The sequence below is a fragment of the Centrocercus urophasianus genome, unplaced genomic scaffold (genome assembly GCF_019232065.1).
Source record: "Centrocercus urophasianus isolate 14NV4802_14NV808 unplaced genomic scaffold, USGS_Curo_1.0 seq_10, whole genome shotgun sequence".
Lineage (NCBI taxonomy): Eukaryota > Metazoa > Chordata > Aves > Galliformes > Phasianidae > Centrocercus > Centrocercus urophasianus.
The window spans coordinates 26,506,153-26,527,075 of NW_024884142.1; the positions used below are offsets into that span (position 1 = coordinate 26,506,153).

Genomic DNA, 20,923 nt, shown 5'->3' on the forward strand with positions numbered 1-20,923 from the left:
GAGAAAGAACAGCCATTTAAACTTCAGAACTTTAAAGGCATAGCATTACTTCCCTGTAGCACAAAACTTCGCTGAAGCCTTTGTAAATAAATTTTGACATTTTATTTATCTTTCAATTCTTTCGAAAGTATCTGATGTTTGAGAGATAAATAATGGAAGAGAAAAGAAAAAAGTGCTTATGTGCAAAAATCTGTTGCGAAGTTTTGATTTTGAAATATATTTCAGTATGAGGAAAGACTAAAAGAGTGGAGATTGTTCAGTCAGGAGAAGAGAAGGTTCAGGGTTAATAAAGTGTACAAATAGTCAAACGGGCAAAGGGGAAGAAAATAGAGACAGACTTCTCAGTTGAGCCGGTTTGGGCTGGACAGGTTGGACCAGGTAATCTTCAGAGGTTTACTTCAGTCTCAATGATGACGCAGTTAAGACTGACATGACATTAATCTCAGGAAGTGATACTGTTTTAGATCAAAGCAAAGTATGTAACTGAAGAAAATTTCAAGTCCTACCACTTCCATCAAAAAGATATTTACATCTGTTGAAACAACTGCCTTGTTCTGCATTTTTGTTCGGGCTGTCATGTATGCAAAAGCACATACAGTGAGTTAGAAAATCCCGTTTCTGTTTCTAGAACTTTGACAGATTTAACTAAATTCCAGGCATTTTACACTCTTCAATTCAAAGTTTTGACGAAATAAAAATAGAAACTAAGCTTACTCAGCCTAGAATCAGTGACAAAGAATAAACAAACTACTGCAATAAACCCAGGCTTTAAAAGCAGTCAAGCTCATCAGCATGTGGGAACAGGAATTCTCTGATAACAACTTAAGAATGACATTTAAAACCACATATCCTAAACAATTTTGAATGAAAGAATTGAAGTGCATATAAGCAACATCCAAGTGATTTAACAAATGGGGTTCAGACTTGGAAAAGCCTAGTGCTTTTATAGCTGTTTATCAAAATACATAAGCTTTCTTTCAATCTCAAAGGATTGATGCAGCAGACTAAGGCCCTGCGCATTGAATCGTACAAAGCACTTTGCAGAATCATAGAAAGGCCTGGGTTGAAAAGGACCACAACAATGATCAAGTTTCAAACCCCCTGCTATGTGCAGGGTTGCCAACCAGCAGACCAGGCTGCCCAGAGCCACGTCCAGCCTGGCCTTGAATGCCTCCAGGGATGGGGCATCCACAACCTCCTTGGGCAACCTGTTCCAGTGCATCACCACCATCTATGTGAAAAACTTCCTCCTAATATCTAACCTAAACCTGCCCTGTCTCAGTTTAAAACCACTCCCCCTTGTCCTATCACTATCCATCTTCGTAAACAGTCATTCCTCCTCCTGTTTATACATTCCTTTCAAATACTGGAAGGCCACAATGAGGTCTCCTTGGAGCCTTCTCCAAAGATAATTTCACTTAATGAAATTATCAGTATATTGAAAGAATCACCAGTAGAATTTAAAATATAATTAAAATCCACATCTTCTTTTTTCCTGTGTAGCTCCAAAATGGCTACAGTTTTTTCATACATAGCACAAGTACTTTCGTATTACTCTGTACTTACCTAAAGTATTGATTTTATCTGAACAGCATGTAAAAGTATACTAACTTTGGGTAAATCAAGGTTTTATGGTTTATTGCATTTGTTTACAACTTTTGTGGAGGATTTTTTTGGTGTAGCTTAACCTGAAACCATTAGACATATCTACACAGCGTTTTTTCAAGACTCAACTCTTATCACACAGTGATCAATTCTCTACATTCATCATCTGCAGCTCTCTCAATTCCAGTTTTCCAGAGTTTGTGAGTATTGACACTATTGAAAAAGTAGAAGTTCAAACACACCTATGCAAACAGACAAACTAAACAGAATATTGTAGATAAGGCTATCCTTTTTTCTTTTCTTTTACATACATATACAAATTTTTTAAACCAGGCACAGAGAACTTCAGGAAACACAATACTGAAAGCCACCTATGATAATCTTTGCAAGGTTAGGCATTTACAAATTCCACAAAATCAAGCATTCATCCTTGTAGCTCTAGCTTTAACAATGAATGTACAGATCTTGCATTTCCTCACCACTTCAAGTGAATCGTACCTTAAACACAGTGGTTTTAAAACTGTACCATATTTACCAGAATAAGACTACAGATGAGCTAATTAAGTGCCACCATGTTGTATTCAACTGTGTACTTCACTTCACAATGGAGCTGACTGCTCAAAGGCCAGTCTCACAACAGTGAAAAGAACATGCATAACCAAACTGATAGCAGGCAATGGTTGGGCACTTAGGTACAGCACAGAGGTTCATTGTGGAGCATGACAGTAAGACGTACTGGTCACAGCAGTCAGAAAACCAGCACATACTTACACTAGTTAAGGAAAACTGCATTATCAAACTGTACTTTTACATCAAGTTCAAGCACGAACTTTTTGCTATACTCCAATTTGCCAGAAAGCTCTGAAGAACGTAACCCCCCAAATAAACTTTAAAGATGTATAATTCTGCACAATCAATTCCACATTAAATCACAAAATAAGCACTCGCTTTTCAGCCACCTGTAAGTTCAACAAAATACCTTCAATATTTAAATTAGCAAACGCATTTCCAATCTACAGCTTCATGTGACACTACTAATTAAACAGGACTTGTTGAAGAAATTCTCTCAAACCATATATACAAAACATGTTGTTGGTGAAAGACACAGTGAACAAATTACTTCCATTATTTTTACCAAATACCTACTGATTATGTGCAATTTTTAATGCTGATGTTAAAAGTTACATGATTTATGTTTTACCAGTCTCATTCTGATTGTAATGAGGATTTCAGAAGTGCATGTATAATATGTGCTGTTAACAGTACGAATTAGTGCTTGTTCCACATAGGTGTGGCCATAGGTCCCTGTGGAGCCCTTTCAACAGTCACAAATTCTTCAGGGTTGTCAAAAGCTTCATAGTGGATTAACAAATCTTGAATAGCACACTCCTCAATCTGGAACAAAAAAAGAACATGTATTTCAGTATTAGACTGGCATATACGCCACAAATAGTTATGAACAGGCTGTGGTGGCCCTGAGTATGTCTGCTATAGACCTCATCAGCAAGTAGTAGTAGCTGAGGTCTCCTTCAAACCACTGAAGGAAGCGTCACGCTTGCAGACTCTGGCCCTCATCAGAGACCCTGATATCTGCTGGAAGGGCAACGCAGAAGGGCACAAGTGCTCCAGAAGTTTTGCTCTGGTGACTTCCTCACACAGATGATCAAGAAACTGACAAAGGGAGACACTGTCAGATGTCAAGGATGATAAGGTCAAGGGCAGCTTTGGCCACTCTGACCTTGAGATCTTGCACCATCTCATGAGAGGGGAACAAGACGTATCAGAATCACAACCCCAGACCTTCGGAAGAACAGATTATGATTTGTTCAGGGATCTGCTTGGAAATTTCAGAGAACGTGGTCCTTGAAAGAAAAGGGATCCAGAAGACCTGCTTGATTTTAAGATCAGTGCTTCCAAGCTTAGTAACAGTCCGGTGACCAGGAAGTCTAACAAATATGGCAGGAGGCCTGCATGGATAACAAAAAGCTCTTTACAAAACTCTAACACAAGAAGGAAGTGCATATAAGGTGGAAGCCAAGACAGATGACCCAGAAGAAAAATACAACCATTGTCTAAGCATGCAGGAACAGAATTAGTAAAGTCAGAGCCCAGCCAGAGTTGAATCCTGCAAGTGACATGAAAGGCAGTAAAAAAGTTGCAAAAAGAATACTAGAGAAAATGTAAGCTCATAGCTGAAAGAGAAAGGAGATGGACAAGGCTGAGGAACAATTAGTCTTCTTCATTTTCATCTGCAGTAGTAAGACCAGCTTTCAGTAATCCCTGGCCCCTGAGACCAGAGGGAAAGTCTGGGGAGAAAAAAAAAAAAGATCTACCCTCAGCAGAGGATAACAAAGTTAGGAAACATTTTAATAAACTAGACCTACATATACCTATGACACTGACGGAATGAACTCATACTTTTAAAGATTGTTATGGCAGCTGGCCAGTCAAGGCCACTGTAAAAAATACTTTGAAAGATCATGGTGGTAGAAGGAGATTCCTGAGGACTAGAAGGAAGCAAAAATGTCATCTTCAAGAGGACCAAGAAGAAGCATCTGGGAACTAATTGCCAGTCACCTTCACCTTTATCCCCGGAGACATGATAAAACAAATCTTCCTGGAGGTTATTTCTAAATGCATGCAGGACAGGAAGGCTACCTGGTAGCATACACATTACAAGGGAGAAATCATGTCTAATGAACCCAACAGCGTGCTCATCATAGAAGGGTGGCTTGGTGGACGAAGAGAAAGTGGTGGACATTGTTTACTTCTTCAAGTCTTTCAACATTGTCTCCCACATCCTCACAGACAAATTGAAGCATGGACTTGATGAATTTAAGTAAAATGCACTGAAAACTACCTGAATTGGTAGTCTTAGACAATTATGAACTATGTCCCAAAGAACATGTTAGTGCACAACTGCTAGTATTAATACCAAGATCAAGACAAGGGTCAGTACTGCTTAGCATCTACATTAATGACCTGTGTAATATGACATAACACACCCTCAGCAAGGTTGTAGATGACAAAATCAGGGGGAGTGGTTGGCACACTAGTGAGTTGTGCTGCCATTCTGAAGGTATTCAGCATGCCTGGGGCGTTATCTGAGAGGAATCCCATCAAGTTCACGAAAGGAAAATGTAAAGTCCTGCTTATAAGAAGAGTGAAGCACAAGAATATACACCAGCCAAGTGTATGGAAAGTAGCTTGGCAGAAAAGGACTTGGGGTCCTGGTAGGCAAGTTGACTCTAAGTCACCAATGTGCTCTTGCATCAGAGTCCCTCTATTAGGGACAGCACTGTCAGAAGATTGAGAGAGATGATTCTTCCCCTCTACTGGCGAGAAACATCTAGAGTTTTGGGCCCAGTTATGACTCCGCAGTATTACAAGAGAGAGGGTCCAGTGAAAAGACACAAAAAGGATTAAAAGCCTGAAGTCACTGATGTGCAAGGAGAAGCTAAGAGAGCTGCAGCTGCTTAGCAAGGAAAAGATTCAGGGACATCTTATCAATATGTATGAACAGCTGATCAGAGAAAGTAAAAGCAGCAACAGAACAAGAGGCAATGAACAGAGACTGAAATACAGAAAATTTCATTTCAACATAAAAATCTTTTTTTCACTGTGGGTGGTTGGACACTGAAACAGGCTTTCCAAAAAGGCCTCTGTTAGTCTAGACTATTTACAGATTCCAACCTCAACTATTTTGTGATTCTGAAAATCTATCAGCCATGGATTCAATAGTCAATCTAACATAGATCTACCTTATCAAACTGCAAGATGTTATTATTAAATGATATTTAACTCCATTTTACAAGTGATGCTAAGTATAATGATACATAATTAACACTAAAAACTGATCTCTAAACAGCCAGTGGAAACTCCAGGTGATAATACCCAGCTGCAGAAACTTAGCACTTTACCTGGATCAAAGCCAAGGGTTTTTCTCTGCTCCTAATAAGAGCAGCTTCTTGCTGGCGCTCTTCCTCTACAATAGATGCAAACATGACAGGTGCCATGACAGGAGAGTTAGTTGGTGGTGCTGCCAACCAAGGACTGCAAAAAAGCAGAAGACATTATGAGGCAACATCGAAAACAAGGTCAGCATGACAGAGAGAAAATAAATTCTGGAATTTAAGTGAGTCAAACTTACTTATGGCTCTCCAGCTGAGGAGAATCCAAAACGTGGCCTTCTGGACCTGGGCTACTTCGAGCCACACATCTGGAAAAAGGAAAGAAAGGGGGGTGGAAGTCACTAACAATGGATTTTACTTAATCGTAATTGATCACAAATTCAAAGTAGCTAATTACAAATTTGTACCCCCCCCCCTCCTCCCCCCCAGAGGTTAGGCATTATAAAGTAATCCTGAGTTTGTCTTTAAATGTGATACTGTAACATGAGGAGACACTGATACTCCTTTCTGAACGCCAGAACTTACTGCATTTTCAGTTGGAGCACTAACTGGCATTTCCTAACATTCGAGCATTTGAAGAAAAGCACTTAAAAAATAACATATATATATAGATAGATAGATAGAGATAGATATATTTAAACCTGTAAAAATCAAGTTATGCACTGACAACATGCACTGTAAATGTGTTTGGAGTTCACATGGAAAGAGCACGGCTTCAAGACAGAAAAATCTTCCATTCATATTAAATATTCTATGTAAAAAGAGCCAGTACAGTACTACAATAGCACTAGCAAATTATTTCCTCAAGTATAAGCCTGGAAAACATGGACTTCCAGTGTATGTTCTGCAACCACCTCATATTCATACAAGCAGCATGTAACTAGAATTAACTGGATCAGAAAAAAATCCTGAAATAACAATAAAGAATTGCCAAGAAGGAAGACATTTTATTCCATTCTACAATGTTAACCTGTCTACAAAAATAAGCCAGAATAGGTATATTCTACACCTTAAGACACAGTGTATTTGACAAAATAATCCTACATCAGTAAGATGAGAGAGACCTACTTTTGTTATTTTATCTCTCTCTTTGGCAACTTCTGCAATTTCCACAACTCTAAAAAAGTTTTATAACATACTATGAAATGCTAACAGACTTTTTTGAATTATTCTATGGCATTGAAAAAATTCTAATGGTGTTGGTATTTCAATAAATCAGTCTCAATTTTCTTTATGGCTTTGGTAATCCTCTGTAAGTGGCCACAAACTCTTGGAAAGGGAGAAACATCTACAGAAAGCTATCTAATAAGAGAATTCCAGTAACTACTAAGTTCCCTGCCTGGAATTTTTTCCCCACTACACAACTCCAAGGACAACAAGAACCATGATTCGTACTGCTAAGCAATGAAGGCAAGATCTCAAAAAACCTGAAAGGAACAACCATTACCAAAAACAACATTTCTGTGAACCATGCCCAGCTTTCTGTCACAAAACATAATCTTGTCCACCAAACAGCCATCTATACAAAGAACAAACAAATGTTAACATCTGCCAAGGCATAACAGTGGACTTTCAAAATAAGCTCTCTGCAGTGTCACTCCCATGAATCAAGCCCAGTAGATTCACCTTCTGCCAGCTCATAATGCTTTTCTGTTTCCACTGGAAAAATACACTTCATATGAGTCAAGATGAGACTTTGCCTCCATTTTAAGTAATGGTGATCATATCAGACACTAACAAGAAAGTCAGTGCAACAACGTATGGAGAAAAAGCCAAGAAGGTAGGTTCTTTCCAAATTGGCTGTTTCTGGGTAACCTTTATTCCAGAACTGACCCATGAATCAACAGCTCCATGACAAGAGTGATCAAATCTGCTTTACCATTCTCCACACTGATCATCCATCCATAGGGCTGCCAGTTTCCTTTCACTTAACATTACTAATTTGCAGTGCTTTTTCCATGAGGATCAAAGAATACTCGAGGAAAAAGGGTAGAAAAAAAGTTGGTTTTTTGTTTGTTTGTTTTTAATCTTTGGTCAGAAAAAAAAAAAGAAAAAAAAAAGGCAGCTTAGAAATTCCTGCTTTACTGAACAAAAGTATCAGGTCATAACGGGTAAGTATGATAAATACAGAAATTCTGTAAGGAGCTAAGCACCACAAAACTTTTTTTTTTTTTTAATGAATTTCCCATACCTCTCATTCCTAGCTTACTCATATTGCAGCCACGTTATTCACAATTTTAGAGAGTAAGTTAGCTAAAAGAAATACCATCATAAGTTAATGTTAATGGATGTAATAAGCAGTGATGCTTAAACTAACAAACAAAATTAGGAAATTCTATTAACTTCTTAAAGAATAAACAGCATGACTGTGGTACAAAGCAAAGGGCAAGAAAATTCAGTACAAATAAAAAGGCTGAAGGGCAACTAGTTAAGCTAAGAATTTTTCAGCTTGAAAAGAAAAAGTAGAATCCAAGGTGTATTGATCATGACAATCAATCAGAAGTACATTACTGGAAAAAAAAATAATAATAAAAGAATGTTGAGCAACTTGGTTCAATTTGGAACAACCAATTCTGTCACCATATACCACACTGGATGAAGCTTATTTTGAAGACCTTTCATTTTCATCTGTTACATTCAAGAAAGATGAATCTAAATTTTCATGCATGCAGAGAAGAACAATTTCTCATGACACCTAGAGAAAGCTAAACATTATACCCATCTTCAGGAAGAACATGGGGAACCTGTCTGATCAGTGTCACTTCAAACCTTATAAAGGTTGTGGAACAAATCCTTCTCTAAGTCATTTCTGGATTTATCAACTACCGGCAAATTTATTCTGAACAACATAACTACCTTCTAGGATAGGATGACTGGCTCTGCAGACAAACAGAGAGCAAAGAAGATCACTTTATTTGCCTTTCACTCGCCAAGTCTTTATACTCAGCCTGCACATACAGTGTATCCTTACAATCAGTCTGAAAAGCATGGACAAGGTACACAGACTACAAGATGGATGGTTCTGGATGAACTGTATAAAGCTCAACTGGAAACCAACTACCAGTGATGGTCCTTAAGAACTGATATAATATTTAATGTATTCACCAATTATTTGGTGGTCAGATGAAGTGTACTCTCAGCAGGGTCACAGATAGATGGGGACAGGCTGGGAGTGCACATGCTGGATGCTGGGTTGCCATTCAGAAGGACCTCAAGAAGCTGGAAGAATGGGAAAACAAGGCAAATGTGAAGTCACATATTTGAAGGAAAGTATCCACAGGCAGCAGCACGGGACAGAGGATAACTGGCTAGAAGGCAGCCTTGCAGAAAAGGACTCATGTAGTCCTGGTAGGCAGTAAGTCTAAAATGAATCAGTATGTGTCCTTGCAGCAAAGGCCAAAAGCATACTAGTCTGTACTAGCAAAAGCACAGCCATACAGTCAAAAGAAATTACTCTTCCCTTCTGTGTTGTATTTATAAGACTACATACAGAGTATATTGTATTTGTGCCCCTCAATACAAGAAGGATGTTGGCATGCTGGAAGACATCCTTTATAGGGCCACCAAAACTAGGGACAAGTGACAGAAAGAGCTGAAAACAACTGTATGCTTGCAAAGAGGAAGTTTCATTGTTGCCTTTAACTATATAACTGGAAGTTTGAAAAAAGATGCAGTAACCATGTGCTTAGTGGTGCACATGGAGTAAGAAGTGATAGGCACAAACTGCTAAATGGGAAATCCCAGTTAGATATAGAAAAAAAATCTACCGTAAAGATGATCAGACCCTTGAACGTGTTGCCTAGAAAGGCTGAGGTATCTAAACCCTTGGAAATACCACAAGTCAATTGGGCCAGGCCCTGAGCAACATGATCTAGCCAGAGCTATGTTGAACAGGAGGCCAGCTGACAGCATCTAAATTATTCTACAGTTTCAACAACGGCATCACTTCTGTCGGAAGCCTAGATAAACCAGCTTCCAGTCTTTATTTCAGATAGTGAAGACCATAAGAGAATAAAAAACAGGAAAGAATCAGAAAAGGAAGGACAGACAACAGGAAAAGGCATCAGTTTTCTGCTTGCTGGTTCATTTAACTAAGAGCATGTCTGTACATCTTAGTGAATGCCTTTATTCTGACGTCACTTCTCTACTTCAGCTCTTTCTTCATCTCCTCTTGCAATGCTCACCTAACTGCACATTTGACAATAACCTGCACCCCTCCACACATTTGAAAGAAACTCTCTCCTCCTCACCCACAATCCAAAGAGCTTACAGCACCACTAGAAACTAATCCAAATAGACTGTTTCATTTAACCAACCTGTTTGAGTATAGACAAAAAGATTGTTTTCCAGAGCAAGAAGAAAAAACAAAAAAATAGTACACTCACAGGCTTTCCCTAACTGCAATGAACAGTTCCAGTGTCACAGCACACTCTAGCGTTCAAAAGACAAGTTTAAGTACCTGTGTCATCTACCTCAATTTAAGTGAGGCTTTAAAATGTAGGAAACAACACTTATCTTGAACCTGCTTGTGCATATGTATATTTGTGTTTCTTGCTAGCAAGATATTTATTCCAGATGCTAAATCAATTGCAGATATTTCAACATGCTATTCCTCAGCAGGCATCAAAATAAATAGGAGAAATAGAACAGAGGGGAAATGAGAAACAAAGATATACAGAAAAATGGGAGAAAAAAAGCCTAAAAAACACAGAACTTGGAAAGATAGAAGTCTAGAAAATTAAAGACTGATGTAGAGAAGTAAGTGCATGGAAACAAACAAGCCAAATATAATCAGTTCTGAACTAGACTGATTAACTCAGTTGGCTGAACTTGCCATGACTCCTGCCCAGACACTGTGATGTCCTAGCACTTCCCAATGTTTCTTGAGAATTTCTTCATTTGAAGCCAGTTCAGGTCTACTGCCTCAAAGATCTGATAACTGCTCTATGAAAAAAAACGCTGGTCTCCTGCAGAACCTCTTGGGTTTTGCTGTGCCATCTGACTCATGTACTAGCTATTAGCTCAGTATTAGCCATGCCAAAACCAGGCCTTTCCCATGCAAAGCCAGAGAGATGCATTTCCACTAAGGCTCTTTACTGCTCCCTAGAGTAATGCAATAAAGACAATCTGGGCAGCCACAAAAAGAGTCAAGTCACGTCAGGCCTATGTTTTTAGCTTGAACTGTGAGCTATACACACACAGCTGTGCAGCGTAACTCCCAAGACTAAGTTGTCCCTGGAAACAATGCAGCCACATCCACTTGGCTCAGCATTTGAGCTGATGTGCTTCTGGACCCAATCCTGTTCACATCTCCACATTCATGACATTTTTCATCTGCAGAAACTGGAAGATGACAATGTATGGAAGCATGTTTATGCACCCCTTCCAATGTGGAAAAAAAAAAAAAAAAAAAAAAAAAAAATTCCCATTTTATCCAAAAGAAAAAAAGAAAGCTGACATAGTAGTTGTGCAAGTTTCTTCAGTGTCCCATCAGTAGGCCTGACATTCGGAGACAAGGATTGCTTACGCTTTATGAACATTCAATTTCCTTTCCTTAAAAAGGAAGAGGAACGAGTGTGGACAATGAATCTTTACTGAAACAGCTCTTGATGTCTGCTGGCAAAAGTCAGAAACTGCTGTGACAAAAGCTGTCAGTCAAAGAATAAAACTAGCTCAAAGTAGAAACCTTAATCCTAACTCCAGGTAGATGAACCTTGATTCTTTATACCTAACAGAAAGAAATCAGCATCTTTAGAGACAGTTCAAAACAACCTGAAATAGCTCTGGAAGTGCCCTTTTTTTCCTGACTGATGATAGACAATCTAGTCATGTAGCCTCCCACTAGTTTAATATATCATTTTCAGGCAGCTAACATATTATGCCTGGAATCAGCTCAAAGAATCCAGTTCAGAGCCTGCAGACAGGCCAGACTGAACAGACTAGACAGAGCAAAGCAAAAGGAAATTAAGTGACTTTATGAAGATCAGAGACCACGTGACAAAACTAGTAAAAGCATCCAGTGCATGTTCCTCTGTCACCAGCCCATACTCTCTCTCATGTGATCAAAAGTTTTGCTATTTTGCTAGAAATGAGATTAATAATACCTGTTATGTCTGCACATGTGTAATTGCATCTCCACTCACCACAGCTGCCTCAGCTTTATTTCTGTTGCTGAAGGATACTTCTGTTACACTTGCCAAATCCCTCTTCTCTCCTGTAACATCATTTCCCACACATATTTCTTTAATTCTCCATTCTTTTTTGCTGTGTAACTACCAATATGGCACATACTACTTCCGTTACAGAGAATCATCACTTTCTGTACAATTGAACAACCTAGAGGGAGGCCCAACAGAACCACCTTCTCCTTCTTGAACAGCCAATTTTTGGAGTGGGACAGAACAGAGTTTCTTTTAAAATTAAAAAAAAAAAAAAAGAAAAAAGGGAGAGAGTTAAAATGTGTACCTGGGACCAGCATGCACCAAAAGGCTCTGCAAACTCTTCTCCCTTTAGTCAAGTTGTCGGTGACACAGTTAATTTGTAAGAAAGAGCCATGAGAAGGTGCAGGGGGACTGCCCCTCCTCATTGATTCTAATCCTGACTTTTAGATCATAGAATCATAGAATGGCGTGGGTTGAAAAGGACCACAATGGTCATCTAGTTTCATATCTGCTGCTACGTGCATGGTCGTCAACCACTGGACCAGGCTGCCCAGAGCCACATCCAGCCTGGCCTTGAATGCCTCCAGGGATGGGGCATCCACAGCCTCCTTGGGCAGCCTGTTCCAGTGCATCACCACCATCTATGAGAAAAACTTCCTCCTAATATCTAACCCAAACCTCCCCTGTCTCAGTTTAAAACCATTCCCCCTTGTCCTATCACTATCCATCTTCATAAACAGCTGTCCCCCCTCTCCCGTTTATATGCTCAAGTACTGGAAAGCCACAATGAGGTCTCCCCAGAGCCTTCTCTTTTCCAAGCTAAAGAAGCCCAGCTCCCTCAACCTTTCCTCACAGGGGAGGTGCTCCAGCACTCTATCACCTTAGTTGGCCCTTCTGTGGACCCGCTCCAAGAGCTCCATGTCCTTCCTGTACTGGGGCCCCCAGCCTGGACACAGCACTACAGATGGGCCTCACAAGAGCTGAGTAGAGGGAGACAATCACCTCCCTCTCCCTGCTGGCCACCCCTTTTTTAATGCAGCCCTGAACACAGCTGGCCTTCTGAGCTGCATCTGAGCTCATTGCTCTCTCACCCTTACAATTTGTCTGCAGTCACTGACTGTGGCTCATGCTGGTCGGTCACCAGCAGAGAGCCTGCCGTGCTCACCTCACTCTGGCGCAGTGGGAGTGTGCCCTGCCAGCCTTGCTGCCACCTGACCCCACCAGTATGATAGAGCATTCAGACTTTGTGTCTTCTAGATGGCAGGTAGGAAAGTCAGTAAGAATTTCAAGCCCTCTGTTTCTTAAATATATTTTAAATGCCTAGTCTTTAAAACTACTGATGATAGAGCAAAGAGATGCATGTAGATGACAACTTGGTCCTAAATACTTTCAGAAATTAGGCTGAAATTTATTTCCTCTCAGCTTAGTAATTCTAATTCCAACACACAGATTTTACTGGAGATAGCAGAATGCAGGGACAAAACAGTTCAACAGAAGAACAATGTACATCTAGTTATTATACAGCAATTCACACAGACTTCAAAACAGGTCATTTTTGTCCCTAGAATTATAGTACCTCACTAGTTATAATATACAAACATATTTCAATATATACATAATAATAATAATAATACTAATATTAATAATAATAATAATATACAATAATAATAATAATAATAATAATAATATACAAACAATATTTCAGCAAGCCTTTTAGATTGTTTAGGTGAAATTTTTCATGGAGCGAATCAGCTTGTAAAACAACTCAGATTAGGGAATGCTCTTTGTTTGAATCAATGGATTTCATTCACCCACTGGTTACAGAAAAATACTCTTAAGCAAAACTCATTCATGCCATATCTGAATCCTAGAAGATACTTTCTAACTTATGCAGAAATTAGATGTTTTCTATGTTTATACATATGTATATACATACAGATACACAAGCATTTTGTTAGTAGTCAGAAGTGTTTGTGTTCATGTGTGCATATATATATGCCCACATATACAAATACTTCAAACTATAAACATGATATTAGCAGTGGCATTATATTCCTTAAGTCTACTTTACTTCCTATTCGTAATAGTATTCCATTCATGAAATCCTATTGATATTAAAACACCATTAGAAGAATACTTTAAGGACTTAAAAAGGAAAAAAAGGCAATTTCATCCTTCCTGGTTCTGGCATACAAATTATTATTCACGATTAGGAAAAGACTGCTCTCCTACCTTGTAGTGCTTTGGACTGGTGAATCCTCAGCTCCTTTACATACAGCTCTCTTGGTAGCAGTACCAGGCAAATTATTTGCACTCATGTATTTTTCTTCCTCCATTACAAGATCACGGAATGATTTCGGCAAAGCAGAATGCAATGAAGATGACCTTTTGAATAAAGAAGCAATTAAAAACATAGATATATACACATATAAATCCCCTTTACACCTCATCCCTTCAAATACATTACTTTGATACAAAAAGGTAAACACCAGATACATTTCAGACTTTGACAGAAATTGACAGACAGCTGCTAAGCAGAACCAAAACAGTGAATGAGTCACTTGTAGCTACTTGAGGTTCTGAAAATCCCCTAATCCACAGTGAAATTCACAAAACTGATATGCTTGGTTTTCTTTTACTTGCTTAAGTATAATGTACACTGGTACTGAACTAGAGCCTGCATATTACCTTTCAAAAACAAAACAGAATGAAAATATATCAATTTAGAATAATAAATGGTGTGAACATTTTCCGATACAAAAACCTTCATTTACAGAAATCAAGGTAGTTGCCCCTCACATTCCTGCCCATCGTAACTTTAGATTTAATTCTCCATAAATTTACCTACATTTAACTTTACTAACCATCTATTTACAGTATGCCAAATATTAGAAATACATGCTAAATAACAGTTCTGTTTGTCATCCACTCAGAAGGTAACAGATCAATTATAAAAACTACTGAAGTAGAATAAGCTACCTATACAATGTTTACTAACTGCACAGCTACCACAAGGAGAGGTGCATTTGAAGTCAAAGACGCCCAAACTGCATCAGTGCAGTATAAAAATTAAAAAGTATTAGGGAAATGAAATGTTACAACAAAAGTATCTGAATGCTATATAATCTGAATCATACACTAGAATACCCAGCATTAAGGGCTTTTTTTTTTTTTTTTTTTTTTTTTTTGTATGTTTTTCTTACTGCTTGAGCAGCGCTGTAGGCACATAAAGCAGAATGGAAACCACTAGATGGAACTTGGAGTCATTCTATGCTTCCTCCATTCCAACCATCAGCTGACTTAACAGAACCATGGAAATTGTTTTACCAGAACTTCCCCAAGCTTCTTACACTAAGCAGGCAAACAGCTCTCTTGGGATCTGCCATGACAGAAGCCTCCTGCTGCTAACAGTTTGAATAACCTATCTGTCTTCATGAAAATTCTGTACTGAAATCAGATTCACCAGCAACCCAGAACCAAAACATAAATAAACCCACACCATCAACAACAACAACAAAAACCAATGCAATCTTGCCATTCTTAAAGACTGATCCTATTCAAAACAACAGGAATAGCATAAAATGGTTTAGCTTAAACCATTACAAATTTTCTTAAGAGTAACAACTCTCAGCTTGCCTAACACTGTCATACTTACTTAATATGTAACATTATGTATAATTTAAACATTATACATTAAAAAAATGAAAGAGGAGGAAGTTGTTCTAATCTGTAACTGCAAAATATCCAAGTGTCAAGTTCCAAAACAGCTGTTGGTGTTTCACAATAAGCTAAAATATCAACAAACTGAATACCTAAACATTTAAAAAAACACATCATATATATGAATTCTCAAGAAAGGCTTTAAATTTATACTTCCATTCTTGAAAAGCCATAGGCTCTCTGGAGTTTAGGAAACAAAAACAAAACACAACAAAAACAAAAAGCCCTACCACTCATGATCAAAGTCTGGAGAACTAATAAAGTCAATACATACCAAATACCTAGCTTCTCATACCTCATACTCTCCAAGTATTACTTTTTGTTTGCTTGTCTCGTTTTTATTTGTTTTTTTTTTTCTTCCTCCCTTATTTCCACCATTCTTCACAGGAGGTAGCACTGCTTCAGACCACTCCCCAGCTATGAAACTGGAGGATGCTCTTGGTGGAAAAGTTGGGCATGGTGTACAATATACTGTGCATTAGTCAACCAAGAGTCGGAAGGTCCCTCACCCTTCTGGCAAGTGTTCTCACTGCACATCCAAGATGAATATCATTTCATTGGAACGCAAGTTCTATAGCTTGGACTGTACTGCATGCATGGAAACCTCCATCTATTGCCAGAAGCACTCTTAACAGTCTTTTGTGAATGTACAGACTAGATCTTTGCAAATACGATATTAGGAGTAACACTCTTCTATTTTACATAGAAAAACTGCTTTGAACAACTGATGGCTTGCCTTCTAAAGCTTAAAATCTCTTCAACAAAAGCTCTTTTACAGAAGCTGGGCATAATTTAAAATATTTATTTACCTCCCACTTTTCTAGAATTCTAGAGCTAATGGCAGTTTCCAGATCAGCAGCCAGAACATTGCTGAGGAACATACAGAATCGTGCACAGTGACCACACAAGCAACAGCCTGGATTCCATCCTCCTGATGGAACCTCTGGCACTTCCACTTAAGATTGTGTAACACAGTAAAGCTCAGCCACTTTCAAGAACTGTTTAATGAAAAGCTCAAGAATACAATATATTTTCTAGACAGACTTATCCAAGTATACTCAAAAAAAAATAAAAAATAAAAAAATAAAAATCAGTCTATATTTGCTTTTTAACTGTAAGGAAAAGTTCACAGGTATTTGGTAGCTTAAAAATAAATAACACCCAATAGGTAAAGAATTAGCCGTAACAGAATAGATCTATAGTCTGAATAGTCAGCACAGCCTAACGAGATGCCCAACTAAGGAAATCACACTCCTTTATCAGCTTCTCTTACTATCTTATTTTCTGTATTCAGAAGAAAATAGTCTAGAGGCATCTATCAACATGATTAAGTTAATCAGCACAAATATGTCTAATGAGTCATCTATCTTATACCACAAATTAGGACTCAAGGAACAAAAAACACTTCTGAAGATATTCAGATAACTAGATTAACTCTTCAAAACATCCTCGAAAACCTACTTCAGGTTTTGTTGTATCTATCAGTTGTGTACGAAGGAGAGAACAGAAATACAGACAACCAAATAGATACCATTCTGTGTTATCTCACAGCCCCTTTCCTTGGCACCCAAAATATTGTAAAGCTTTATGCTTCATTTTGTTTATGCAACAAAAATTAAAAGTGACTGATGATATTTAAGACGACTTGTTGAAACTGCCCTTGAAACACCTACAGCAGCAATCACTAACGTTAGAGCAAGCCATGGCAAGGGATGTTTGGTGAAGTTCCTTTGAGGACTTCAGGCAAGAGCCAGCGATATAGAGGAAAGGTCCCTGCCCTTGCTGGATGCATGAGGAGAAGAACTGACTCATGCAGATCCCAGTCCATATAATTAACAGCCACACTGATCTCATACATCAGCATGGATGTCCCCAATGCCATCCACCAGGTGGTGTGCAAGTGGATGACTTTCCTTCCGTACCAACCGCTGATGGGTATAAAGGCAGTGGGTTTGTAAGGACACACAAAGTGGTACGTAAATGAGCATGAGTGACCTGTGTGCACTGTCACTGCAGATGTTAGGTTATACATTGTTTACTCATAATTATAATGTTCGCAGTAAGATTAAAACCAGTGGCTAAATTATTGCCATAGCGACATACCCCTGTAACTATATGTTGGACACAAGAAGTACACAGAGTATAATTTCTTTCTAATAATCAACTCATGATAAATAGATGCCTACAAAGATTTCTTGCCCCTGCTTTCATAAATCCTTGGTGGAATCCTAGCCATCATAGATATTTATTCTTTAAGTGAATAAATATAATAAATTCACATGGCTCATTGCTATTTGCTCAGTTGTGCTTCTAAGATTTCACCCTGTACCAACTCAAACTGTGAAAAAGAAATTTAAATGAGGCAAGTTGCAATCTTTCAGTGCTGTAAACCCAGATTATAAATAATTGTTTTATTTGATACAGTGATATTTACTTAAACATTTTAATTTTGTGAAATCTGCACTAAATATCATTTTAAAAACATTACACTCCAAAAGAATCCTTAACACTAGTATTCATCACTTACCCTATAACAAAACCATTTTAGCTCTTCCCTCCAGGAAGGGCTTTTTTTTTTTTTTCTTTCTGACAAAGAAAAGCAGCATTCCTAATGGTTATCAATAATCTCCTCCTGACTGTTCCAAACATCGTGTTCTACCTTCTTTTTCTATATATCACTTGGATACCACCTGCAAATACCACATCACACACAAGCAAAAGCCAGAGGGGACAGTGCCTACTGACTTACCTGTAGTAGAACTTCAAACAACAGCTAAGCTGCAACCACTGCATGCCCCCATCCCCTATGGGCTTACTACCAAATATAGATACAAACATCATTATTCTTTTTAATGAGCAGAAGCTAGGTCACTTACGGAAGTAATTGCTTCTAAGAAATTATTTAAGGAAAAAACATCCAAAACTGAGAAGTGATTTTTAAAATGTAACATACCATGCATTTCCTAGCTTCACAACTTTTGTAGGTGTGGGTGGTATGGTTATTAGTGGAGTAGGCTCTGTGCTGGTAGTTACTGACCCACTATCCTTTGCTGCCAGTGCAATCAGTTTCCTTTGCTTCTGAGACAGCTTAATTCCATGAGAAGCCATTCTGCTGTGAATTGATATTGCAAAGAGACATGTGAGATCAGAGTCCTTTCAGATGACTTGCCTTTAACCCTGCACACTAAACAGACAGATATTCCTTTCTTAGACCAAAATACTATTTTAAATGCAGTGATTATGGGCCAAGGGTGGGCTGGGTGGCTGGGGAGCAAAAAGAAGGATCAAAAAGAATCAAGTGACAGAAAGAAACTGTCCCTTATTGATTCCTACAAATGAAAATATGCAGAGTATAAAAAAGTTTCTAAGAGAAGTCTACCACCTTTTTTTTTTTTAAAGAGACTATATGAAACTTGCTTCCTGAAGCCAAAAATATTCTTGCCTGAAGATGTATACAACAAAATATAGTCATTATTTTCTATTTAGTGATTTGTTTTTTAAGCTATTTTGATTCCTCATTCTCAGCTATTTGGTTTACAGCTTCACAATCTACCTGAAGAACAACCCTTTACAAAGAAAATAAAACAAACAAGCCAAATTTTTTCTTCAAATTTACCGTAAGCATTTATTACTAACTAAACAACATATTTCTCTCTTATGAAATACAGAAATTGATCAAAGCACTCCAGGACTATTTTCCTGGCTCTCTTTTACAAGAACATTACACTGTAAAGGTGCTGAAGTTCTGCTGAAGTTATCTCCAGTTCTCTTCCGTATGTCACCACTTAATAAGCATCTGCTTTAATTCACTGCCTCCTAAGAATGTCTATTTCTTTCACTATATTTTAGAGGTAATTTTCAAAGCAAGGACCACCCTTGCTTCTGACTGAGCAAGAATTATGAATATCAACTATGAATATCAGGTGTCAGGGGAGGTCAGAGAATATAAGACAAGAAACAAACTTCAGAATTGAGTATACTATGGTCAAGAAGTAATTTCTTAAGCTATAGACAAGCAAGAATTAATTCTTTTTGGTTGAAAATAATGCAGTTCAGAAAGCAGACCAATTATTTAACATACTAGTTTCTAGTGTGCTAGACATGCTTTTGCAGTAGTTGACTAAAGAAGACTACAGTAAAATAAAGGGAAAAATTTTGAATTCCTGAAGAAAAAGCACTATAATGAAGTAAACAAAGTTGCTCAAGAACAAACATGACATCTTTTCTCCTGTTCCTTTTCAAGTATGAAATGCCAGAACCACTGAGTAAATTCATAATGGCCTGATCACACTTTCCTTTTATAAGTTTTGTTGAATTTTTGCTGTTTTTTTGTTTTTTTTTTTTTTTTTTGTTTTTTTGTGTTTGTTTTTTTTTTTACTAACCTTGAATTTGTCTTTGGCATAGTTCCACATTTCTGCATATTTTCTTCTATTTCCATGATAGTTCTTAGATCCATAGCAGGAGGGCTGGCAGGGCTAAATAAAAAATAACAAGTTACCTCCCGAGGCACTCATTTTCACTTACATTCCATACTTCCAACCTTCTCTGAAACTCTCTAGATCATACATAAGATCAGTAATGGGATGCATAATTTATGTCTGTTTGCTCCATTATGGCAAACGACAAATACGACGTTTATGACAAAAATATATTCATATATTCAATATGTATTCATGAATATATATCTATTTAAGAAGAATATGCTATGAAAAAAATGTGAACTACGATTGCTTAAAAAAAAAAAAAAAAAAAAAAAAAAAAATCAGATATCTATATCCAGGATTCTTATTTAGTAGTGAACTATCCATTTTTTAAGTATTAGAAAGGCACTGCTCACAGTTCTTTCACGAAGACCGAATTAATCTTTCTTTCAAGAGCCTGTTTAACACTAGTTCACACTGCAATGAAATTTGAAAGCTCTCCCCAAACACCAGCAACATTCTCAAACATTAGAAATCAGTTTCCTTTTTGTAAATGATCTTTTTTTTAACTTCTGTAGAAAATAAGGCAAATTAAATTTTAGAAATGCCTGGATTTACGTAAAACTATAAATTAAAACCTGGGCATTTGAAGACATATATAAACAAAGAAAAAAAACATATATAAACAAACCTAGTGTTACAACTAGGTTACAAAGACAAACTGAAATTAGATGTAAGCAGTACTTTGTCATTCCCTACAGAAAACCAGATGAAATAGACTAAGTAGTGAATAAATCAGTGTGAATTCACACCAATACCTGTCATCACTGCTTTTCAATAGTACTTCAATCAAATGTACTACTAATCTTTAAAACACTATACAACAGTGCTGCCTGATTATTATTATTTTTTTTTTATATCATGTGCTAGCATTACTAGAAAAAGCAAAGAAAAAGTATAAGGAAAATCCATAAAGGTACTGGGGTATTACAACAAACACCTGTGGTTTTGTTTGTTCCTTTTCACTGTAATCTTCTAAAAAACGTTCTGTAAGAATTGTAAGATGACAGATGAAGGTAGAACTTCCTTCAACCACGTCTAAAGA

The 20,923-nt window shown here is 37.6% G+C and overlaps 1 protein-coding gene across 5 annotated transcripts in view; it reads right to left on the reverse strand.

Moving 5' to 3' along the window:
• Positions 1-1,611: 1,611 nt before the first annotated feature.
• The window catches only part of IBTK (inhibitor of Bruton tyrosine kinase), a 56,028-nt gene continuing 36,716 nt past the window's right edge, over positions 1,612-20,923 (reverse strand). For 4 of the 5 annotated variants that reach the window (XM_042813065.1, XM_042813041.1, XM_042813048.1 and 1 more), the window contains 6 exons: positions 19,780-19,872; positions 18,351-18,509; positions 13,910-14,062; positions 5,756-5,824; positions 5,526-5,658; positions 1,612-3,000 (listed from right to left, as the gene is read on the reverse strand). In XM_042813065.1, coding sequence (XP_042668999.1) covers positions 2,875-3,000; positions 5,526-5,658; positions 5,756-5,824; positions 13,910-14,062; positions 18,351-18,509; positions 19,780-19,872 — 733 coding nt within the window. In that variant the 3' untranslated portion in view covers positions 1,612-2,874. The remainder of the gene's footprint in view (positions 3,001-5,525; positions 5,659-5,755; positions 5,825-13,909; positions 14,063-18,350; positions 18,510-19,779; positions 19,873-20,923) is intronic. The other variant, XM_042813057.1, reaches the window with a different exon arrangement.